The 22,394-nt window shown below is 53.2% G+C and overlaps 1 protein-coding gene across 1 annotated transcript in view; it reads left to right on the top strand.

The window, feature by feature from the left end:
- SLIT1 (slit guidance ligand 1) overlaps nt 1-19,958 on the top strand; it is a 175,168-nt gene extending 155,210 nt beyond the window's left edge. Inside the window, exons 27-37 of the mRNA XM_070781276.1 lie at nt 2,923-3,047; nt 3,328-3,425; nt 6,584-6,723; nt 6,901-6,994; nt 9,708-9,845; nt 11,122-11,359; nt 12,979-13,109; nt 13,601-13,755; nt 14,821-15,109; nt 15,666-15,877; nt 16,679-19,958. Coding sequence (XP_070637377.1) covers nt 2,923-3,047; nt 3,328-3,425; nt 6,584-6,723; nt 6,901-6,994; nt 9,708-9,845; nt 11,122-11,359; nt 12,979-13,109; nt 13,601-13,755; nt 14,821-15,109; nt 15,666-15,877; nt 16,679-16,917 — 1,859 coding nt within the window. The 3' untranslated portion in view covers nt 16,918-19,958. The remainder of the gene's footprint in view (nt 1-2,922; nt 3,048-3,327; nt 3,426-6,583; nt 6,724-6,900; nt 6,995-9,707; nt 9,846-11,121; nt 11,360-12,978; nt 13,110-13,600; nt 13,756-14,820; nt 15,110-15,665; nt 15,878-16,678) is intronic.
- Nucleotides 19,959-22,394: the final 2,436 nt, after the last annotated feature.

Raw genomic sequence — 22,394 nt, 5'->3', positions numbered from 1 at the left:
AGAAGGGCACTGGAGGCCGTGGGGCACGGCCCCTGCCCTCCACAAGCTCACAGACCACCAGTAGAAATGAAACTGACAGCCAGAGGTTAATGAGGAAGCCCCAGGCCACCCTGCATGCAGGATGCTATCACAGCAGCAACACTTCAGAAGGGTCCGGTCTGCGGCTTGGCTGGCAGCTGTGGGGAGCAGGCCAATTTATGTTGAAATATTTGCTCAGTATTTATTTAATGGTCTGGGACTGGTACTGATGAGAGGTTTGTGTGTGTGTGTGTTTAAATTTAACTGGGGGCTTCCCTGGTGGCTCAGCAGTAAACAATCCAGCTGCGAATGTAGGAGACACAGGTTTGATCCTTGATCTGGGAAGATCCCACGTGCCACGAAGCAACTAAGCCCGTGCACCACAACTACTGAGCCTGTGCTCTAGAGCCACAAGTACGGAGCCCACGTGCCGCAACTCCTGAAGCCTGCATGCCCGAGAGCCCTGCGCCACAGCAAGAGAAGCCACTGCAGCGAGAAGCCTGAACACAGCAAGGAAGAGTAGCCCTCACTTGCCGCAATAAGAGAAAAACCCGTGTAGCAATGAAGACAAAACAGAGCCAAAAGTAAATAAATAATATATAAAAAGAAATCTCCTTTAAAAAATTTTTTATTGGAATACAACATGCATAACAGAAAATTACACAGATAGTTAATGAAAGGCTCAGTGAATTTTCACAAATTGAACCCATCCAGGTCAAGAAGTAAGAGTTAGAACTGGACATGGAACAACAGACTGATTCCAAATCGGAAAAGGAGTATGTCAAGGCTGTATATTGTCACCCTGCTTATTTAACTTATATGCAGAGTACATCATGCGAAATGCTGGGCTGGATGAAGCACAGGCTGGAATCAAGATTGCTGAGAGAAATACCAACAACCTCAGATACACAGATGATACCACCCTTATGGCAGAAAGCAAAGAAGAACTAAAGAGCCTCTTGATGAAAGTGAAAGAGGAGAGTGAAAAAGTTGGCTTAAAACTCAACATTCAGAAAACTAAGATCATGGCATCCAGTCCCATCACTTCATGGCAAATAGATGGGGAAACAATGGAAACAGTGACAGACTTTATTTTTTGGGCTCCAGAACCGCTGCAGATGGTGACTGCTGCCATGAAATTAAAAGATGCTTGCTCCTTGGAAGAAAAGCTATGACCAATCTAGACAGTATATTAAAAAGCAGAGACATTACTTTACCAACAAAGATCCGTATAGTCAAAGCTATGGTTTTTCCAGTAGTCACATATGGATGTGAGAGTTGGACTATAAAGAAAGCTGAGCGCCAAACAATTGATGCTTTTGAACTATGGTGTTGGAGAAGACTCTTCAGAGTCCCTTGGACTGCAAGGAGATCCAACCAGTCCATCCTAAAGGAAATCAGTCCTGAATATTCATTGGAAGGATTGATGCCAAAGCTGAAACTCCAATACTTTGGCCACCTGATGCAAAGAACCAACTCATTGGAAAAGACCCTGATTCTGGGAAAGATTGAAGGCAGGAGGAGAAGGGGACGACAGAGGATAAGATGGTTGGATGGCATCACCGACATGATGGACATGAGTTTGAGTAGGCTCTGGGAATTGGTGATTGACAAGGAAGCCTGGTGTGCTGCAGTCCATGGGGTCACAAAGAATCAGACATGATTGAGCGACTAAACTGACTGTCTGAGGTATCTAGCACCTGGATCAAGAAACAGAGCCCCACCTGTAACCCATGAGGATTCCCCTGCAGTTATTACCAGAAAGTGTTTCTCCTTCTAGTCAAACTCATGCATTTTCAGTGGAACTAATGTTTCTCTACTTCTAGAAAGAGTCTGAAATAGAGTGAGTGAGTGAATGAAAGTTGCTCAGTCGTGTCCAACTCTTTGCGACCCCTTTGAGTATACAGTCCATGGAATTCTCCAGGCCAGGATACTGGAGTGGGTAGCTTTTCCCTTCTCCAGGGGATCTTCCCAACCCAGGGATCGAACCCAGGTCTCCTGCATTGCAGGTGGATTCTTTACCAGCTGAGCCACAAGGGAAGCCCAACAGTACTGGTGTAGGTAGCCTATCCCTTCTCCAGGGGATCTTCCCGACCCAGGGATCAAACCAGGGTCTCCTGCACTGCAGGCAGATTCTTTACCAATGGAGCTATGAGGGAAGCCCCTCTGAAGTGGAAACCTAACTTAACTGGCTGGTCTTACTATTTATTCTTGTGAGGTCCTCATGCTCTTCATAGGGGCCCAGCTCTGGCTGCTGGCTCCTCACCCACCTTCAAGCCCTTCACCACCAGTGAGTCCTGAAGGGGCTGGAGAAGGTCATGCCTGCAGCCAGAGAGGAGACAGGAAAGGGTCTTTCCCTGTTCAGCCTTGGAGAGAAACAAGTTCTAGGCGATGGACATTTTTCCTCCTAAGCGTGGCCTCCTCTCAGAGCCAGATCTCTTCTCTGCTGGAGTGGCCACCTTTGCTGTCCAGGCCAGCAAGTGACTGGGCTGAGGTGGTTGCTGTGGAAGGGTATGAGGGGATGGAGAAAACCTCAGCTGATTTCTATGATCGTGACCATGACATTCTCACACCGATGCCCCTGCTCTGCCCGCCACGTGGGAGCTCCTTACTATCCAACACCCGCCTGCGAAACACTTTTTTGGGATTATCTCATTTAGTCCTTCCAGCCCCATGAGGGGGGTTTTAAACTCTGTTTTTACAGAGGAGGGTCCGGAGTCTGGAGAGGTGGATGTGAGGGAGGGTGAGCGTGATCCAGAGGAAATACAGGGAGGGGCAAGAACCTTGGGGAGAGGGCTTCCACCATGCGTCCCTGCATGCCAGGATGCCGGGGTCGGGGCGGGGGGTTCTGCCCAGCCCTGTTCCCCTGCCTCCCCACTGCACTAACGCTCCCCTTTGCCTTAGGTCCCCCCACCCTGACTGTCCAGGCCAAGTGTGACCCCTGCTTGTCCAGCCCATGCCAGAACCAGGGTACCTGCCGCAATGACCCCCTTGTGGGGTACAGGTGTGCCTGCCCCAGCGGCTACAAGGTGCGTGCGGGCTGAAGTCGGAGGCTGGGGGTCTGCTCGAGGGCGCGGTATGGCAGGCTTGGGGCTGTCCTGTTGGTCAGCCCACGGGGGCCAGGGCGGCTCCTGGTTCAGAGCAGGAGCCCAAGTGAGTGTGTCATCATGACCTGACACGTGCATGAGTACACAAGTAACTCCCGGGACAGGAAGGCTGAGTTGCTGAGGGGGCTGGCTGGCTCTGCTGACTCATTGGCCCCTGGGTCTCCCTGGGGTGCCCCCCCTCAATCACTGTCTTCCTCCCCAGGGCCGAGACTGTGAGGTGTCCCTGGACAGCTGTTCTAGCAGCCCCTGTGGAAATGGTGGGACCTGCCGCTCACAGGAGGGCGAGGATGCTGGCTTCACGTGAGTTACTTGTCCGGGGCTAGACCCTGGTGGGCAGGGTGTTGATGGGTCCGACCTCGGAGCCTTCTTCCTCTGAATGGGATGGCCCAGGGCCCTTGCAGTCTGGGAGATGGGGGGACAGGCTCAGGGGGAGCAGTCATTCACTCCAGATCACAGCCAGAGGCCTCTCCACACACCATCCCCTCACCCCCACAGGCCAAGCCCCCGACGCTCACAGACAGTGGAAGCACAGAGACTCTGGGGGATGACCAGGTCACCCAGCAGGCTGGGTCGGGGTTGGGCTTAGAGCTCCTGCTCCAGGCTTCTCCCTGCTCTTGCCAGGTGCCAGGCAAGTCCTCCAATGGCACTGGGAACTGTTGCCTAGGGCATATGCGCTGGCAGTGCCAAGAGGCAGTTGGGGACGTTTTAAACTCCTATCGTTTCTATTAACCTCCAGCTGAAGCCAAACACCTGCTTGTTGGGCCAACGGTGTCTGAAGGGAGGGCCCTGAGCCAGCTCCTCAGGACCATACCTCCACCTGAGCCCCCCGGAAGGGCTGGGGAAGCCTGCCCACAGGTGGGAGCAAGTCCTGGTCCCGCCCTCCGGGGTCTCCCCCACCAGCTCGTGGGTCACTCTGCGCGCACCATGGGCACAGGTTCCCCACTGCTCAGTGAAGGGCTGGACCTCACCCAGATCCTCCACAGCTCATCCTGCAAGTCCTCCCAGTGCTGACATCGCCACGCGAGCCCCCCACTCACCCTGCTCCTCCAGAGTCTCTCGAGCCCCCCATCTTCCCAGAGTTCTCCTGTACCCAGAGTTTTTCTAAGAAGCACACAGAATTTAGTTGCTGAAAGTAATTTGCCAGCTGAGCAAACTGACTCCTCAGAAAATGATGTCAAGTCCACTGGCAGGAATGGTCAGCCTGTCTCTGCAAACCCAAATTACCAGATGTAAAAAAGAAAACGCTAAATGGCCTCGTGGCAGGTGTCGCCTTGGAAACAGCATCCTTACAATAGGCTCTGACCTCCTCTGGGCTTGGCAGAAGCTCCATCAAAGCCCCCACCTCATTGGCTAGGCTACTGGGGGCATGTCTATGGAGGAGGGGTGCAGCTGTGAGGGTAGCCCCTCACACTTGGCATTCCTACAGACTGTGGGGAGCTGTGGGAAGGGTTCTTTTGGTAGAAAGGGGGTGCCTCCCTGAGTTACCTCCCAACCCTGAGACTTACAAGGGTGTCCTCTGTTATCCATCCCCAGCCCTCCTGGAGGGGACTTAGCTGAGATCCCCTTAACCCGCTTCAGACCTCTCTGGTGTCCCGTGCAATCTTGCAGGGGGAATGAAATTCCAGGACACACGCTGAAACAGGCTTCACACCTTTTTGTTCACATACCTGCTCCCCCAAACAGATTTTTTTAAAATTACAAACTGCTTCACGCATTCTTAAGTGACAGCTAAAATTTTTCATGGTAAATTTAATTTTTCATTGCAAAGAAGGTCATTTCCAGGATACTGCACATATTATTAACACTTAAAAATAAAGCTATCATCCTTTAAATCACTCTTTTCTCATTCTTCAGTGAAAAATCACTTTAAAATCACATGAAGGAGCTCCTCTTGAGCAAGCTGCAACGTCTCATGTCATTTGTGTTTCTTCTCAAACTAGTATTTCTATTTTATTCCCCTCACCGCCACCCTCCCTGACTTTTTCTTCTACTGTAATATGTTTTCATGTTAGAGAGGCTTTTCTTCAGCACCCTGTCATACCTTCCTGCCCCAACATGGGTATATAAGTTTAAATGGAAAATTTTTTCACTTCTTTCTTGTCCCCATAAACCTCTGATGAAAGTTTCTTTTGCATTATCATTACAATGACCAATAATATACAGTTGATTAGAACAACATAACTGTTTTCCAAAATTTGATTGATAATTATTACACATAAAAGTAACATTTTATTAGACTATATCTCTTAATGAGATAGATGGAGCTTTGTGTATGGATGGGCTTCCTTTTCTCCTCCTAATTGGTTCCTATGTCCAGACATGAATATTATGGAATATCAGAGGGCTTAGCAGCCAATCTACTCCTTTTTAAAATACATATATAGCACCCCCCGCTCTCTCTCTCTATATATATATATGGCTATAAATGCTGAGAATGTTCGTTCACATAAATAAACCAGTGGGATTAGGAGTTTTATTATAGCCATGTCTCTCAGTTACTTGAAACCCTTCCGGGTTAATACATCAAAAACCCAGAGTGATCAGTCATCAAAAATTATTTTTAATGCTCTATCTGCTCATAGTTCCATGAGGTCTTCCTTCAATTACTTTTTAATGCACAGAACTGGAAACCTCTTGACTTGCAAAAGCATTTGTTCCTTCATTTTGGAAACATCAGTATCCCTAACTGTCCCTTTATTTGGCACCAGAGGATCTTAGGCCCCAGGCATGACCCACCTTGACTCAGGCCGGGATAGGTACCTGTGCACCTTTCAGGAGCTCTGGGGCAGGTCAGTTAAGGGAGGAGTTCGTGCAGAACTTGAAGCTGTGGAAATTAATTGCTCAGCCCTCTGTGACCCGCAAATCCTTTGGAAAATCACAGTTGCCCCAGGGGGGGAGTGTACCCCAGTTTGAAGATGACTGATATCCAGGACTCCTGCTTACCCCCCAGCCCTCTTCTTACCCCATCCCTGAAATATGTGCTCCTCAAGTCCTGAACTATATAGAGGAAACTGGGGGTGGACTGTAAGGCTCTCTCTCCCCAAGGCTTTTACCCCCACTGCCTTCCCTCTCCTTCCTGTTCTCCCCTGTCAGAGTCCTTAGCTAACTCACCACCTCCTCCAGGAAGCCTGCCCTGACCACTCCCCCCAGGGAGGAGCTAGGTGACCTCTGCCCCTTTGTCCACCTTCTCCAGCATCAGTTTTGCACCATCCTGGTCCTCAGTCTCTCCTTTGGTCGCCAGTCTCCCTGTCATCACCCCCACTAGACTGAGTGATCTCATGAGCACAGGGCTGGTCTTGGTCACCTCTGACCCTCAGCACCTAACAAGGGCCTGATCCAGAGTAGGGACCGAAACTCTGGGTTGATACTCTTGACTACTGGCCACAGGCTTACACCAGTGCCTCAGGAAGGCTGTCACCCTGGCTGTGGGCCCACCCACCTCTCCCTGCTCCCCACAGGTGCTCCTGCCCCACCGGCTTTGAAGGGCCGACCTGCGGGGTAGACACGGACGACTGTGTGGAGCACTCCTGTGCCAATGGGGGCACCTGTGTGGACGGCGTGGGCAGCTACACCTGCCAGTGCCCACTGCAGTACTTGGGTAAGCGTGGCAGGGCTCAGGGGTCAAGGGGAGTGGAGGCCCAGTGCCCTGAGGCCTGGTCCTATGGGCAGAAGGCTGGGGCCCTGCCTCAGTGCCTGCAGGAGCTTTCTTCTGGGCTGGCCGCCTGGTGGAACTCGGGGGGCAGCTTCTCTCCTGCTCCCCCCATCTTTTCCCCAGGAAGGGCCTGTGAGCTGCTGGTGGACTTCTGCGCTCCAGATTTGAACCCGTGTCAGCATGAGGCCCAGTGTGTGGGCACCCCCGATGGGCCCAGGTCAGTGTTGCCCATTTCTGGGGCCAGGGAAGGGCATGGGCCACCACGTCACCTCCCCTCTGCCCTCCCCAGCCTGTTTCCTTACCTGTCAGGTGGGTTGGTTTCGGCTGTACAGTCAGAGCCAGGGGCAGGGTGCTGGTATTTATGATCCGACAGACCTGAGTTTACATCACGGCCTGGAATGGGTGGCTTGATCACTTGGAGTCTCAGTTTTCTCATCTGCAAACTGGGTGCACCAGTAGCTTCCTCCTAGGGTGGTTGGAAGGATGACATAAGCAAGTGCATGGAAAGCACTTACCTCCATGTCTGACATTTGAAAAGTACTCAATAAGGAACTAGTCAAGGTCCACAATTTCTCATTGCCAATTGCAAAATGCACAAAACTCTGAAAACCAAATGTCCGTTTGATAGCAAAATTTGATCCAATCAATGTATTTGCTTTAAAACCTGCACTGATAGGAGGCTGCTTACAGTCACCATTCATCCCATGTAGAGGGAATATGTGTAGCATTTGCAGTAGAATGTGAGCATGTTCAATTAAGGGGCCACCCCAGATTCAACTGGCATGTTTCATAATACACAGTTATAGACACTGTACTGGGGCTTCCCTGGTGGCTCAGATGGTAAAAAGAAAAAAAAACCCGTCTGCAATGCAGGAGACCGGAGTTCAATTCCTGGGTCAGGAAGATCCCCTGGAGAAGGGAATGGCAACCCACTCTAGTGTTCTTGCCTGGAGAATTCCACGGACAGAGGAGCCTGGTGGGCTACATAGTCCATGGGGTCTTAAAGAGTCAGACACGACTGAGCGACTGACACTAATGAAACATTGTTATTACCATTCCCAAACCCAAAAAGTCCCAAATTTCAAAATCTGTCTGGCCTCAGGAGGGTTGGATAGGGGTCCTTGCCTGTTGTCACCATCATCGTTATTGGCCTATGTAGAAGTACTTGTCACCGGCAGACTGCAATGTGAGGATCATGGGTTTTTCAGATGTTGCTCCCATCTGCAGTTTTGCAACAGGTCTCAATTCTGGGACCCTGTTCCACCTGTCAGGGCAGCATGGTGGTAGGGCTTCTTCAGGTCTGTGGCTGAGGGACCAAACCCCAGCCACTCGGGCCAGGGCAGGGGGTGGAGTCCCGCAGGGACTTAGCCAAGTAGGAGCTGCCAGAGCCTCATGGGCAGGAAGTGAGAGCTGGGGGACACTGAGGCCCAGATATTAGGTCAAGGGGCTGCACAGGAGCCTCTATCCAGATAGTGGACAGATGCTGCACTCCTGGTGGAGCCAGCAGGTGGGCTTGGCAGAGCAGACCAAGAAGCAATGGCAGAGCAAGTGGCATGCCTGCTCCTCAGAGAGACTGGACCTCAGAGGGTGGACTGAAGCAGGACTGCACACTGTCAGTCAGATACTGCTGAGACAGTCCTTCACAACACAGAGACGGAGCACTCAGTGGGTATACAGTGCATATTTACTCAACCTCCTGTCTTGGAGGAAGGTGGGAACTGCCAGGCACTCAGCTATGCCTGGCGTTGTACCTGGAACCTACCAAGTATTCAGTATGCATTCATTCATTGAATTGGTTGGGTACATAGCTACCGTCACACTTTTCAGACTGCGGCTCAAGACCCACTCAGTAATAGACTATAATCAGTTGGGTGGACCAAGATTAACCTAAAAAAAAATAGAAAATATCAGACAGCATCATACCCTTTTATATAGTAAGGAGTGTATTGTGGCATAAAACTGGTTTCAGAGGAGTGTGTGTGTGTTTACTGGGTAAAAGGTATTTCTTACTGCTTGAAAAACACTGGAAATGAGATTTTTAAAAATCACACAGGCGCACTTACTTGCCAGGTTGTGCAGTTGAGCTGTGGAGTCTGTAGTTTGGAAGGGTTTCTGGCAAGGGTTGCTTACTGGTGGTTCCTGGAGGAGATGAGCTATTGGCCTGGCTGGATCGAGGCAGGGAGAGAGGGGAGGGTATTCCAGAGTCAACAGGCGTGAAGGCAGAGAAGTGTAGCAGGGTGCAGATTGCTGCCCATGGAGACAGGTATGACCACGGAGCGACTTGTTATGGGGGAAGCAGGATGGGGAGCATCAGGCAAGGTCGTGTTTGAAGAGGGTGGAGGGCACACTCTCTATTTGATAGGCAAATAGTTGGCACATGTGAACTGACTCAGGAGAGGAGTGAGCCACAGTGTGAGCTGGGAAGCTGGGAACTGGCCTGGAGCCAGAAGGTCACGGGGAGGAGAGCACTAGCCCGACTGAGGCTCAGGAGGCTGGGCCTGTGCAGCTGGGAGGCTGGGGGAGGGGGATGGATGAGCCGTATGTGACTCAGAGCCGTGCACTGGGGGGCAGGAGACAGGCTGCTGGGCAGGTTGAGGAGGGGCTGAAGGTTGACCTTGGATGTGCTGTTGGTGCTGAGGGTGGGTGCTCCACACGTGTCTATCTCCTCCAGCCATGGGGTGTCCACTCTCCCAGCCCAGAGCACCCCCATCCTGCCTGCAGCCCCCTCAGGCTCTTATCCTGTACTAGTAAAGGGTCCCATGATGGATGGTGGCATCTTGACATCTAGGGCTCTGTGTGGCCTGCTGGGGGACTCCACAGGCCCCCAGGACCATGAGGCTCTCTGTCATGTGTACAGCCCCGGGGCCCCAGACTCCCGGCTGAGGTCCGGGCTGCGTGTGGGCTGATGCCCGTCACCTGTGCCCACCCAGGTGCGAGTGTGCGCCAGGCTACGCAGGTGGCAACTGCACCGAGAAGCAGGATGACTGCAGGGACCACCGCTGCCAGAACGGGGCCCAGTGCGTGGACGAAGCCAACGGCTACTCCTGCCTCTGTACTCAGGGCTACAGGTGAGCGGCCTCTGGAGGCGCCAAGAGTGACTGACGTCTCCTAGCCGTCAGCTCGGGCGCTGGCAGGAGCCCCCAGGCAAGAGTAACGGCAGAGCCTGGGAGAGTTAACTGTCACTGTGCCAGTCACCATCTGTGTGGCCTAGGGAGAGTTACTGAGTGGCTCAGAGCACAGGCAGAGGGTGCCTGCCCTGACTGACAGAGGGAGCAGGAGGTGGGCACAGATGACTGGGCAGCGCTCCATCACTTACCTGCCCAGTGAATCCCTGAAGACATTAAAGGCCATTAAAGGTCACTTACTTTTGCATCTTGGCCTCTCTGAGAGGTTGGGAGGGAAGGGCACCTGCCTTTCTTCTGGTCACCCACCTCCCATGTTCTGCTTATATCTTCTTTTAAAAAACAGTTTTATTGAGATATAACTTATATACCATATAATTCACCCAGTTAAAGTGTAGAATTCAGTGGCTTTTTTGTGTAATCTCCGAGTTAGGCATCCATTGCCACAATCAATTTTAGGAGATTTTCATTACCCCAAAGAAACTCCACACTTATCTGTTACCAGAACCCTCTTCCATCTCACCTTTAGGCAACCACCAACCTACTAATGTCTGTGTGCATAGATTTGTTTATTCCGAATATTTCATATAAATGGAATCAACAATCTGTGGTCCTTTGTGATTGACTTTCACTTAGCATCATGTTTTCGAGGTTCTCCATATGGAATCATGTATCAGAATGTCATTCCTTTTTATGGCTGAATACTATTCCACTGTATGGATATACCACATTTGTTTATCCATTCATTGTTGATAGACATTTGAGTTGTTTCTACTTTTATTTTTTTGCTATTGTGCATATTTGATGCTACAGTCTTCTCTCTTTTGTTTGTGTCTTAAGTCTCAGTTTTCTTTTCTGCAAAGTGGGTATAGTAAAACCTGCTACCAGAGTTTGCTAATGTGAGCACTGAGTGCTTCTTAAAGCCAATATGCACACAAGTCACCTGGGATCTTGTTGAAAACCAGATGCAATAGGCTTTCCATCCCTGACAAGTGCTCAGGTGATGTTGATGCTGCTGGTCCAGGGGCCACACTTGTTTCTCACCTCATTTCTCAGCATCCTTTTGGCTCTTAGTTCTCACAGGGAATGTTCAATTAGGAGCATCTTCCATTGCTTTAAAGCAAGTGTCCCAAGATGTTTAGTGAGTTTCTCTCCAACACTGTGGGAAAGGAAGATGCCTCCTTGCTCCTGCCCTCTCTGACCTGAGTCCTTTCCCTCTCAGTGGTCAGCTCTGTGAGACCCCTCCCAGACCACCTGGCCCCAGGAGCCCCTGTGAAGGGACTGAGTGCCAGAATGGGGCCAACTGTGTGGACCAGGGCAACGGGCCCGTGTGCCAGTGCCTCCCAGGCTTTGGCGGCCCTGAATGTGAGAAGCTGCTCAGTGTTAACTTCGTGGATCGGGACACCTACCTGCAGTTCACAGACCTGCAGAACTGGCCACGGGCCAACATCACGCTGCAGGTGCGTGCCCAGGGCACCCGGTCATAGAGGGTGGTTAGAGAACAACAGGGGACCCTGGTCTCAGGTCAGAGCATCATCAAGACAGTGGGGAGGACTGTTAGCCAAAATTCTATGGATGTGGGTACCAAGATCTCAGCTTGAACTAGTTTAAGCACAGTTGGAAAGGTTATTGGGTCACAAAACCAGTCTTAGAGAAGGGCAGGGGTGGAGGTAGTCTCATGGGTGACTGGATCCAGAAAATCAAACTCAGGCGGATCCCCTCCCACCATCTCTTGTTTCAATGACTCCTCAGCTTCAGCCTCCAAGGCTGCAGACAGGCTTTCTCCATGTGGCTGGAATCTGGCCACAGCTAGCCCTGTGTTCCCTTATTTTGCCATTCCATGTCTTAAATTCCACTCAGAACATCATTATGTTGAGGGAAAGAAAAGCAAGTCCCACTTCCACAGCGTTGTTTGCTAAACATTTCTTGGGGCAGGGAGAGTATTGCATATCACATGATAAAAAAATTAAAGCCCTCTTTAGTCATCTCTTTCCCCCAGATTCCATTCCCTGTCCCTACTGCCATGCTACAGTCCATGGTGTCGCAGAGTTGGACACGACTGAGCGACTAAACATACACACACATCCCAACCTCCATGTCTTTCTTCTCTCTTTCATTTGTCCTCTTCGCTTTCCTTTTTCTCATAACCTTTTAGCCTCTCAAACATGCTCACTCTGCTCTCCATCCCATGATCTCCTCTGCAAAATCCTGTCCACTCACATCGTCCACTAGCAAGACCACAGCTAACTTAACTGCTCAACAAAATAAAGCTCATGGAAACCCGGCCCAGCCATTGCCTCGGGCACATCCTTGGAGAGGCTTGGTTTAGCCTGCTCTCCCGCTGCTGGCTCTCCTCTGCCAACTCGAGTTGGACCACAGTCAGCAACCTCAGGGAAGATTGCTGATTGGCCTGTCTCGGACTACTTGCCCATCCCTGGACCAATCACTGAGTCCAGCGGGGACAGGGTACTATGATTGGACCAGACTGGCCCATGTGTCAGCTCTACAGACCAGGGGGACAGCATCTTTCCAAGAAGAGGGACAGAGCAGGAAAAAACCATCGTGGCTCCTACAGCATCATCACAGCAGAATCTCTCTCCCAAGGCACAACTCCAGCTTTTGCTTGCGTGGCTCCAGTGATGAGTGCTTGCTTCCATGGTTGTTCTAGCTATTTGAGTCTTTCTGAATTTGTCCTTTCTATAGGTTCCATCCGGGTCCCAAGGCAGCTTCCTGAGGCACACAGAACAGGATACCCTAACTGTTCTCTCTGGGCAGGTGGTCCCAAGCTCTTATATACCCCCAGCGCAGAGTTTCCAGGCCTCAGCTGGCCCATCTGTCCTCCCCTGCCTGGCCATGGCCGACTGGCAGTGGATGGGGTTCTAGTGGGGTTGGGGGAACGGGGAGTGGGAGAGAGGACCCCAGCCTGGGTCAGCACCCGCTGAAGGCTATGTCACTCAGGCAGGGGAGGACAGTTGCGCCCGCATGTCTCTTTTAATGGTGGGTCCTCCTTCTGCCCCACCCGCCAGCCTGTGCTGCTGCTGTGTGGGGTGGGGTGGGAGAGAAAGTGCCATTGCCATAGGTCTCCACGGCAGAAGACAATGGAATCCTGCTGTACAATGGGGACAACGACCACATTGCGGTGGAGCTCTACCAGGGCCACGTGCGTGTCAGTTATGACCCGGGCAGCTACCCCAGCTCCGCCATCTACAGGTAGTGCTTCCTCCTGCCCACCAGCTGCCCTCAAGGGCTGGGGAGGCGGGGGTGTTGCTGCCACAGAGAGGTCTTCTGGGCCAAGAGCAGGTGCTTATCAGGATCCCCAGAGATCTGGGCTGCTCAAGTGGAAATGGCATTCAAACCACTGGGACCAGTCCCACACTGGGTCTGAGGATCTGGGGCCTGAGCTGTGGTCCCAAGCTTCCCCATCTCACCACCACCTCACCGGGGGCTCCATAGTGGGGAGGGAAGGCTGATTAATTGGAAACCCCTGCCCCAAACTCCTCAGCTTTCCCAAGAGAGTCCCCCGAAGGGGAACATGAGGGACCAGGTCAGAGGCCACTGAGTTTCCACAGTCCTTTCTCTCAGAGATTTGGTTTCTTGGGAAGCAGGTGCTGGACCAGTGGCCTTTCTAGGGAAGTGACTGGGGAGGGACGGGTCAAACTGAAGGCCATTCCGTTGGGTGGGGACACCTCGTCTTCTTCCAGCACTGAGACGATCAACGATGGGCAGTTCCACACAGTTGAGCTGGTCACCTTTGACCAGATGGTTAATCTCTCCATCGATGGCGGCAGCCCCATGACCATGGACAACTTCGGCAAACACTACACCCTGAACAGCGACGCCCCCCTCTATGTGGGAGGTGAGGACCTGCAGGCCTGGCTGGAGCTGCAGCCGGCCTTCCCTGGGCCTCCCCATTGTGTGGTGGTTATTCCAGGTGGGGCCTCTCTTGCCCTCTGGCCTGAGGCTTGCCAGGATCAGGACTGTCCTGTGGAGGACATTCCAAGGTGGCAGTGGGGGTGGGGAGATCCTAGTGAATGGCCAAGCTGCAGGTGGATTGTCCTCCTTGCCTGGAGCCCACTCTGCTCGCTGCCCACCCAGACTGACCAAGAAGGATGGAAGTGTGGGTTGGACCTGAAGCCTGGCCTGGGAGGGGGCTTGGCCTTTCCCAGCCACCTTTTGCATGGCAGCCACCTTTCCTCTTGCTTTTAGGCCAGAAGGGGGCTTGTTGGTCATTCAGGGTCCATTCTCAGGGCCCTTGGGAGTTCCACACGTAGACTCCTTGCATCAGCTGGGGACCTCCCAAAGGGGCTTACAGGCTTCGCGGGTAGATGACCCCACCCAGCACCTGAGAACGTTTCTAGGTCTAGACGAGACAGGTTTCTAGCTGCAGCGGGGCCATCTCAGTGCTGTGCAGGGCCTTGCTGAGACTCTGGACAGGTATGAGGGATGGGGTCTTGGATGCTAATCCCAGCTCTGCTGTTTACTAGTGGTGCAATTTCACTGAGCATGGAAATCAAAGGGGTTTCAGCAGCTCTGAAGTCAGAGGGTTGCTGTGCAGTGATGACCACGAAAGTGGGTGACAAAGTGCTGTACACATGAGTTCGAGGCCCAAGTCCTTCGCTGCTGGGAGGTAAACGCTGAGCTTCTGGGCAGGAGCCTTGGATGAGGGTGGCCAGGCTCAGGCACCCAGAGCATCTCTTGTCAGCTGATCATAAGGAAAAGAGCTTTTCCATTTCTCCTGGGAAGGGAGTCTGGCCCCTCTAAGGTGGCAAAAGAAACATTGGCTCTGGGTTGCAGAGACTGGGGGACAGATGCTGAGGGCACTAGGGAACACTGTAGAGATGCCTAGCAGACCTCAGGGTGGGGTGCTGGGCATGGTCTGAGCCCAGCGCGGCCCAGCTCTGACCCCTCCCCTCCATCCCAGGGATGCCGGTGGATGTGAATTCGGCTGCCTTCCGCCTGTGGCAGATCCTGAATGGCACCAGCTTCCATGGCTGCATCCGAAACCTGTACATCAACAACGAGTTGCAGGACTTCACCAAGACACGGATGAAGCCAGGCGTGGTGCCAGGCTGCGAGCCCTGCCGGAAACTTTACTGCCTGCACGGCATCTGTCAGCCCAATGCCACCCCGGGGCCCGTGTGCCACTGCGAGGCCGGCTGGGGGGGCCTGCACTGTGACCAGCCAGCCGACGGCCCCTGCCATGGCCACAAGTGAGCCCTACCCACCTGTGGGTTCCCTTCCCTCCCCCAAAAGTTCCACTTCCCCATGGTGAGGAAGTGTTAGTTACTCACTTGTGTCCGACTCTTTGCGACCCCATGGACTGGGGCCCACCAGGCTCCTCTGTCCATGGAATTCTCCAGGCAAGAACACTGGAGTGGGTTGCCATTCCCTTCTCCAGGGGATCTTCCTGACCCCAGGGATCGAACCCAGGTCTCCTGCATTGCAGGCAGATTCTTTACTGTCTGAGCCACCAGGGAAGCCCCCATGGTAAGGAAGGACTATACATTTAAACCCCCAGATTGGAACATGTAGCCCAACACAGGGTTTTATTAATTTTTCTTGGTTTTCAGTTTTTATTAACAGGCAAAGGACCCTAGGGACAAACACAGAAGGATATTTTGCTCCCTTTGTTTCAGTTTTGGGAACAGAATAACATCCCATGAAGCCCAGGGCTGCAGGGCTGGTGGGGCGTGGGGAGGGCTCCCCTGGGGCGGGCTTGGACTGGCTGCGGCCTATCCTCACAGAGCCTCTTCTCTGTCCCCCTAGGTGTGTCCACGGGAAGTGCGTGCCTCTGGATGCTCTTTCCTACAGCTGCCAGTGCCAGGATGGGTACTCGGGGGCCCTGTGCAACCAGGCCGGGGCACCTGCAGACCCCTGTGAGGGCCTGCGGTGCCTGCATGGCCACTGCCAGGCCTCAGCCACCAAGGGGACACACTGTGTGTGTGACCCCGGCTTTTCGGGCGAGCTGTGTGAGCAAGGTCAGGGGCCCCCCTCCTGACATGCCCTCTCCAGGGTCCCTCCCCACAGCTGGCTTTAGCGACTTGACTTTTCTTTTTCCCAACCTCAGTGGCCCCTCTGTGCCCCTCTCCCCTCCTTGTGGGCAGTAGTGCCCCCAACCTTCTGGGCTCTGAGCCCCACTCCCAGACCAGTGCTCTATCTCTCCCTGGCCCAACTTGCGTTGCAGCCCCTTTATCTGGGCTCAGTGCCCCTTCTGGCTGGGGTCTCTCCTTACCGAAGAGACCACCAGGGTAATAGCATCTTAGCCCATCACCTTGGGACCTAGAGAGCAGCAGGAGGTCTGAGAGTTGGGGACTCCTTCCCAGGCCTTTCTGGCCCACATGACCAAGATGGTCAAGGGGCTTCCACTGAAGTGGGTAGGGAGGAGCCTGAGAAATCCAGAACTCAGGCACGTTTAGGTCCCCTATGCCAGACCCTCTGGCTCCAATTCCGTCTCTGACATCATTGCCTCCCAGGCTTCTAGCCCCTTCTTGAGCCCACCTTACTGGCGCAGCCCAATCTGTCCTGGAGGCTCTTGGCAGCTAGAATAGTCTTCCTTTCCGCTGACCTCACTGTGGGCCCAGGAGGAGGCATGTGCATGTGCATGCCGGGCAGGGAGGATGTGGGGATGGAGGTGGGGTCTGAGAGCTGGAGGGCTGTGTCCAAGGATGCTGTCCCCAACTCCTGCTCGTTTTTCCTCCTCATCTTCCTTCTGCCTCCCCAGGGCAGAGCCGGCCCTCGGGTGTGCCCTGAGGCTTTCTCTTGGTGTCTGTCCCATCCAGAGTCCGAATGCCGGGGGGACCCTGTCCGGGACTTTCACCAGGTCCAGAGGGGCTATGCCATCTGCCGGACCACGCGCCCGCTGTCGTGGGTAGAGTGCCGGGGCTCATGTCCGGGCCAGGGCTGCTGCCAGGGCCTGCGGCTGAAGCGGAGGAAGTTCACCTTTGAGTGCAGCGACGGGACCTCTTTTGCCGAGGAGGTGGAGAAGCCCACCAAGTGTGGCTGTGCCCTCTGCGCGTAGCGCCTGGAGTGCACGGGGAGGGGAGAGGGCGGGAGAGGGGGCGCGGCCGCAGCAGAGACTGAGTGGCCTGTATCTGGGCCGGGGTGCTGGCCATCACCACGGAGACGCCTAGGCACCCTGCCTTCTGGTGGCGGGTCGGGCCAGAACCACCTTTCTAAAGCAGAGGGCGCCGCAACTGGCAGGGCAGGGCGGGGCGGGGCGGGGCGGGTGGGCGTGGCCGGGGCTGCAGTCCGCCCTCTCCGGAAGTGCCTTGCACAAATAGGCGCTTAATAAATATTTGTTGAATGAATGTGTGCGTGAGGTCAGGCCAAGAAGTGCAGAATGGTGACACCTCCTCTTTGCCTGCTTCCTGGGTCTCAGGAAGGGACTGCCCCTTCCCAAACCAGACGTCCCCTCTCGCCTGTGGCCCGGGCAGGCCCCAGAAGCCCTCTTGCCCACTGCAGATAACCCTGAAGTACTCCCAACCTCCCCAGGGGCAGCCGGCCTAGCTCTTAGCTTTTGCTGCGCGTCTGCCGGTGGTAGGCCGGGCTGCGGAGGGGAAGAGCGCCCTCCTGCTGGCCAGGATGGGACCAACCCCTGCCCCCCGGGGCTGAATGGAAGCCACAGCTTGCTTGGGAACGGGCCTGGGGGTGGCGGTAGATCTTAGGACCAGACCTCTGAATCCTAAAGTTATGGAATGACTTAACAATTTCAAGGAGGGTGCTCGTGTGGAGGAAAATGACCGCTGGGATTGCTTAGGGTGGGGACCCCACCAAAGAGGACAGAGGGGTTCTTGGTTCCAGCTGAATAAACATCACCACCTCCAGACATTAGCCACCAAGGAGGCATTGGTCCTGGGCTTCCCCAGCCACCAGCTGCTGGCTAGCCCTTGGCAGGGGTCCCTGGGGGCGTAGGGGTATTGGGCCAGGCTGCAGGTCCAGGGAGAGGTCTCCTTCCGTGTAAACTGGGCTCAGAGCTCCTTGTGCTGCCGACCTGCTGGGAGCAGTGGCTCAGACATCAGGAAACCTCTGCGGGCTCTGTCACTCCAGGCAAACTTCTTCCCCATGGGCCTCAGTCTGCTCAGCTGATGGGGAGGTGGGATGACTGAGCAACAAGGTAGACCCTTCCACTGTGGCTCCAGGGGAGAAACTGGAGGAGTTGGAAGATCTATTTTCATTAATCACATCAGCCAAGTATTTATGTGCCTACCCGGGGCTGGGGACCGTGGGTGTTCTGCCCTCACAGACGGACGTGAACTGAGCCTCATAGGGGTGACCAGGATGCCTGGGAAGAGAGCTGAGCAGAGTGAGGGCTCCAACCCACAGACCCCGGCCCCGGCCAGAGCTGCTCACTCTAGGTGTTTGCACGGAAGGACTCAGTATCTGAAGAGCCATCGAATAAATGGCCGTGTGACTACAAATGTTTCTCTTCTGTGCATAATGAAGATGTGGAAAGATGGTCTTTTCACCTCAACAGCAAGCTGCCTGGAAGGAGGATAGGTCATGCTCTCCCATCCCAGTGTCTCCCCAAGAGCGTGTGCCCCTGGGGGCCCCTGATGGGCAAGGAGGGGGAGCATGTCCCTTTCCTGGCTCCTTCTATCTGCAAACAGAATGCAGGATTAGGGGGTTGTGTTGAGGTGGACCTTGTGCCCATGGGCAGTGGGCAAAGTCCTTGATATTGGGTATTCCAGGGCCTCCTACAACTGACTGAACTTGGCACATTCCACTCCCCTGGGACTCAGGCCAGTGAGTTTGTGTCCTGGGAGCCCTGCAATGGGAAAAGAACCCTGCCCACACTGCCTACCTGGGGAGGTGTCCTCATGGCTGGATCGGCCCCTCAAAAGGGGCCAGGCTCTATTTTCTCGAAATGCTGAACAAGGCCACAGTGCCCTTCACACCCATAGGCAGCAGCCTGGGCCTCTGCTAAGATTGCATAGTATCCCTGTCTTACCTAGACTTTCTGCGCCACTGTGGGACCCTGGACAGCAGCCAGCACCAGGCTGGGTCAGCATGAAAGCTCAAGAGTAGCTAACTTGCCCCTTTCCTTGGAACCCACCAACCCTGAGACACATACCTTCCCCTAGCCACCACCATTGCCTGCTGACTTGCAGAAGCCACTCCCTGGGCTTGAGGGGCACTGACAGGCAGGACCTCTTCACTCTGCAGAAGGTAGAAAGGACATCTGCAGATAGGTGCTGGCTGCCAGGAGTCCTGCAGTCCTGGGGTTGGGAGGGCAGAGGATGGAGTGTTAGGGAGCACTCTGTGAGCTGGCCACTGTCCCCATCCAACCCTCCACCACACCCCACACCCCAGCCCAGCTCCACTTTCACCCTCTGTTGAGCTGGAAGATTGGGATCCATCACAGAGTGAGTACAGCAAGGGGGCCCAAGAGACCTGTGTGCCCCAGGATCAACTTTTCATCAACTGAACCGCCAACTCAAAAGTTGCTAAGAAGCTGGACCACCATGCATCTTGCCTATTTGCATTTGGGCCCACTGAGTCCTGGGAGAAAGCTCCTGCGAAATCACCTGAGAAATTGTTTCCAAGCCTTGTCACCCTTTTGGTAAAGATCTCCAATTCACTCTGATGTTGCCATCGGCTGATTCCATTGAAGAGACACAAGCAGGGCCAGTCCCATGGGTGTTGCTGCTTTTGGTCAGTGATATAGGCGGCAGTGGCCTGGGCTCCCCCTGCAGGTGTCGGAAACGGAAAAGGCTGGACTTTATCTCCTCTTTGCCTGCTGTTAGCCTAACCATGAAAGTATCTCTTTATACAGAATACTTAACAGATTCTAATATATATTTGTATTTCATTTTGTTATAGTATTTTTATATGTTAAAGTCAACATCCAGTGTCTTGTTTTGATTCTCAGATGCTATGTAGTTGTGATGTTCTGTTTTGGGGTGGGGGGGTGTTTCTGTAGTCTTGTTTTGATCACTCTTTTAAGGAGACTGGTTTAGAACAAGCCCATGGGGAGCCACCTGCCCTTTCCTGAGAAGCTGTTTTAGAACATGTTGGATATTGTCTGTTGTCTTCATGTGAACATGACATGGATTCACACGGGTTCTGCCTTGTTGATGTCTTTTTCTGCATCATGGGTGAGGCCGGGGCTGCTGACACACACTCTCACACAGGCTAGAGTTTCTGGGCTGCCCACCCACCAGCCACAATGGAGGGATGGAGCCCAGAGGCAGCACACGTGGGGCATCTGCCCTTGTAACTCTGGTCTGCCTGAAGTGGCAGAGAAGGTCTGTCATGAAGAAGGAAGGGGAGGTCTGGGGGGTGGCTTGGTCACAGCTCCCTGGAGAACAGGGCCCAACACGACACAGCACGCATGAATCTGGGGACACTATCCATCCTATCTTCTCTTCAAGTGTCACACCCACATTCTGTTAAGATTGTGTACTGAGTCACACCCATATTTAACCTGGCTCTGAAGGTTTCAGAGCATCAGGGCAACAGATTCGAGCAGTGTGACCTCTCAAACTGTCCCATAAGGCTGACCTGCCAGGCGCCAGAACAGTGGTTCTTAGGCATCGGTGGATAAAGGAGGCAAATGTTCTTCTACAGTGGTTCTACTATGATTTCAGACCACAGAATTGCACTATGTAGGATGTGTGACCTGCGTGTCTAGGGGAAGATAGGCCGTGCCAACTGGGCCTTCAGAGTCAGGCAGTCAGGCTGGACAAGGCCCCTCCCTTGTCCAGGGCCCCTCCCTCCCTCCGGCTGGCCCTCCCCTGATGCATAAACCAATCTCCTATTCATGGTGATGTTCATATAAGGCACACGGAAACAGCACACTGTCACCCTGGAAGTGGGTGGTGATGGTAGCTGCAGTACCTTCAAAGTAATCAAGGATTTCGAAGGAAATGAACTAGGTTCAGGGGATAAAGTGTGTTCAAATAGCATTGCCAGCTCCAGAGTTTGGAGAGGCCGGCAGGTTAGCTGAGCCCCCGGCCCATCAACTGTACTGCCACTTCTGCTACAGCAGCAGGACAGGGACCTGGTTCCCTCCTATAAAGAGCAAGGGGCAAACGGTAACTGACGGAGATTGTAATGACCTGAAAGGCACGCTTTCCAAGCTACCCAGCTTTAGCGGATCCTACCATGCGCTCATTGTCATGTCTTCATGATCTTTTTTTTTAAAAAGAGAAGCCAGGAATCAACTTTTATGTAAACACTAAGTTTTTAGATGTTGTTTTTTAAACACTGGGCTAAGTAAAACACAACTGTCAGTCACCAGTCCACAACCTCTGAGTTCCAGTGGCAGATTTCACAGCCCAGCTAGAGGAAGGGGCACAAGAGTGCTTGGTTGGAGCGTGGAGGCAGTCAAAGGAATGCCCAGGCTTTCAAGTCTGACTCTTTGCAACCCCATGGACAGTAGCCCACCAGGCTCCTCTGTCCATGGAATTCACCGGGCAAGAATACTGGAGTGGGTTGCCATTCCCTTCTCCAGGGGATCTTCCCAACCCAGGGACTGAACCTGGGTCTCCTGCATTGCAGGCAGATTCTTTACCAACTGAGCCACTAGGGAAGCCCCAGAGTTGCTGAGTTTCCCTGCTGTTGGTGATAATGAATCTCCCTATGTCCTGAGCCCTCAGAGTTCGAGATGACCCCTTATCCCAAGCCAGTCTGCACCTCTCAGGTCAGACTTCAGTTCTTCTACCACAGGATGAATACTGGAGGAAAAGAGAACTATTTTAACAACAGAAAGTTCTAATCTTGAACAAGGTAAGTCTCCAGGCTGACTGCCAGCTGCCGGATTATTTCTGCTGGGTTCTGCATGTCAATGGCCACTGTCAGATGAACCTGTTAATAAAATCATGGTTGATTCCATGAATCACTGGCCTACTGGATCCATCAATATGCCCATCTCCAGGAGAGTTGAAGGACTTCCCAGGTGGCCCTAGTGGTAAATAACCCACCTACCAATGCAGGAGATGGTAAGAGATGTGGGTTCAATCTCTGGGTTGGGAAGATCCCCTGGAGGATGGCATCACAACCCACTCGTGTTCTTGCCTGGAGAATCCCATGGACAGAGGAACCTGGCAGGCCATGGTTCATAGGGTCGCACAGGGATGGACACGACTGAAGCAACTTAGCACGCACGCAGGAGAGTTGAAAGAACATAATGGAACAGGTCATGAGGCGAGTAGATGGAAGGATTTCCTGCCACCTTTCTGCCACAACCCAGCATGGGCTAGGGAGCTGGGATGCTGTGTACTTCACCCCTTAGATTCAGCAACGAGGTCAGGTGCTCCCTGGACCTCAAGATGAACCACTAGTGCCTTCCCAGTTCTGCCGTGGGAATTCCCAAGGGCCCTTCATTGGGTTTCCTATTCCTTGAAGTTGGGCAAAACTCACAAAATGGCCACAGATCTAGCAAACAGATTTAAGTCCCAATATCGGTGGCCCAGGCCAAAGTCATATTAAGTATTCTGGAGTTGTTTGTTTAAAGATTTTTTTAATGTGGATCATTTTTATAGTCTTTATTGAATT

The sequence above is a fragment of the Bos indicus genome, chromosome 26, assembly GCF_029378745.1.
Source record: "Bos indicus isolate NIAB-ARS_2022 breed Sahiwal x Tharparkar chromosome 26, NIAB-ARS_B.indTharparkar_mat_pri_1.0, whole genome shotgun sequence".
Classification (NCBI taxonomy): Eukaryota; Metazoa; Chordata; class Mammalia; order Artiodactyla; family Bovidae; genus Bos; species Bos indicus.
Note: the sequence above shows the minus strand (reverse complement) of the source record. Positions and strands in the feature narration are given on the sequence as shown.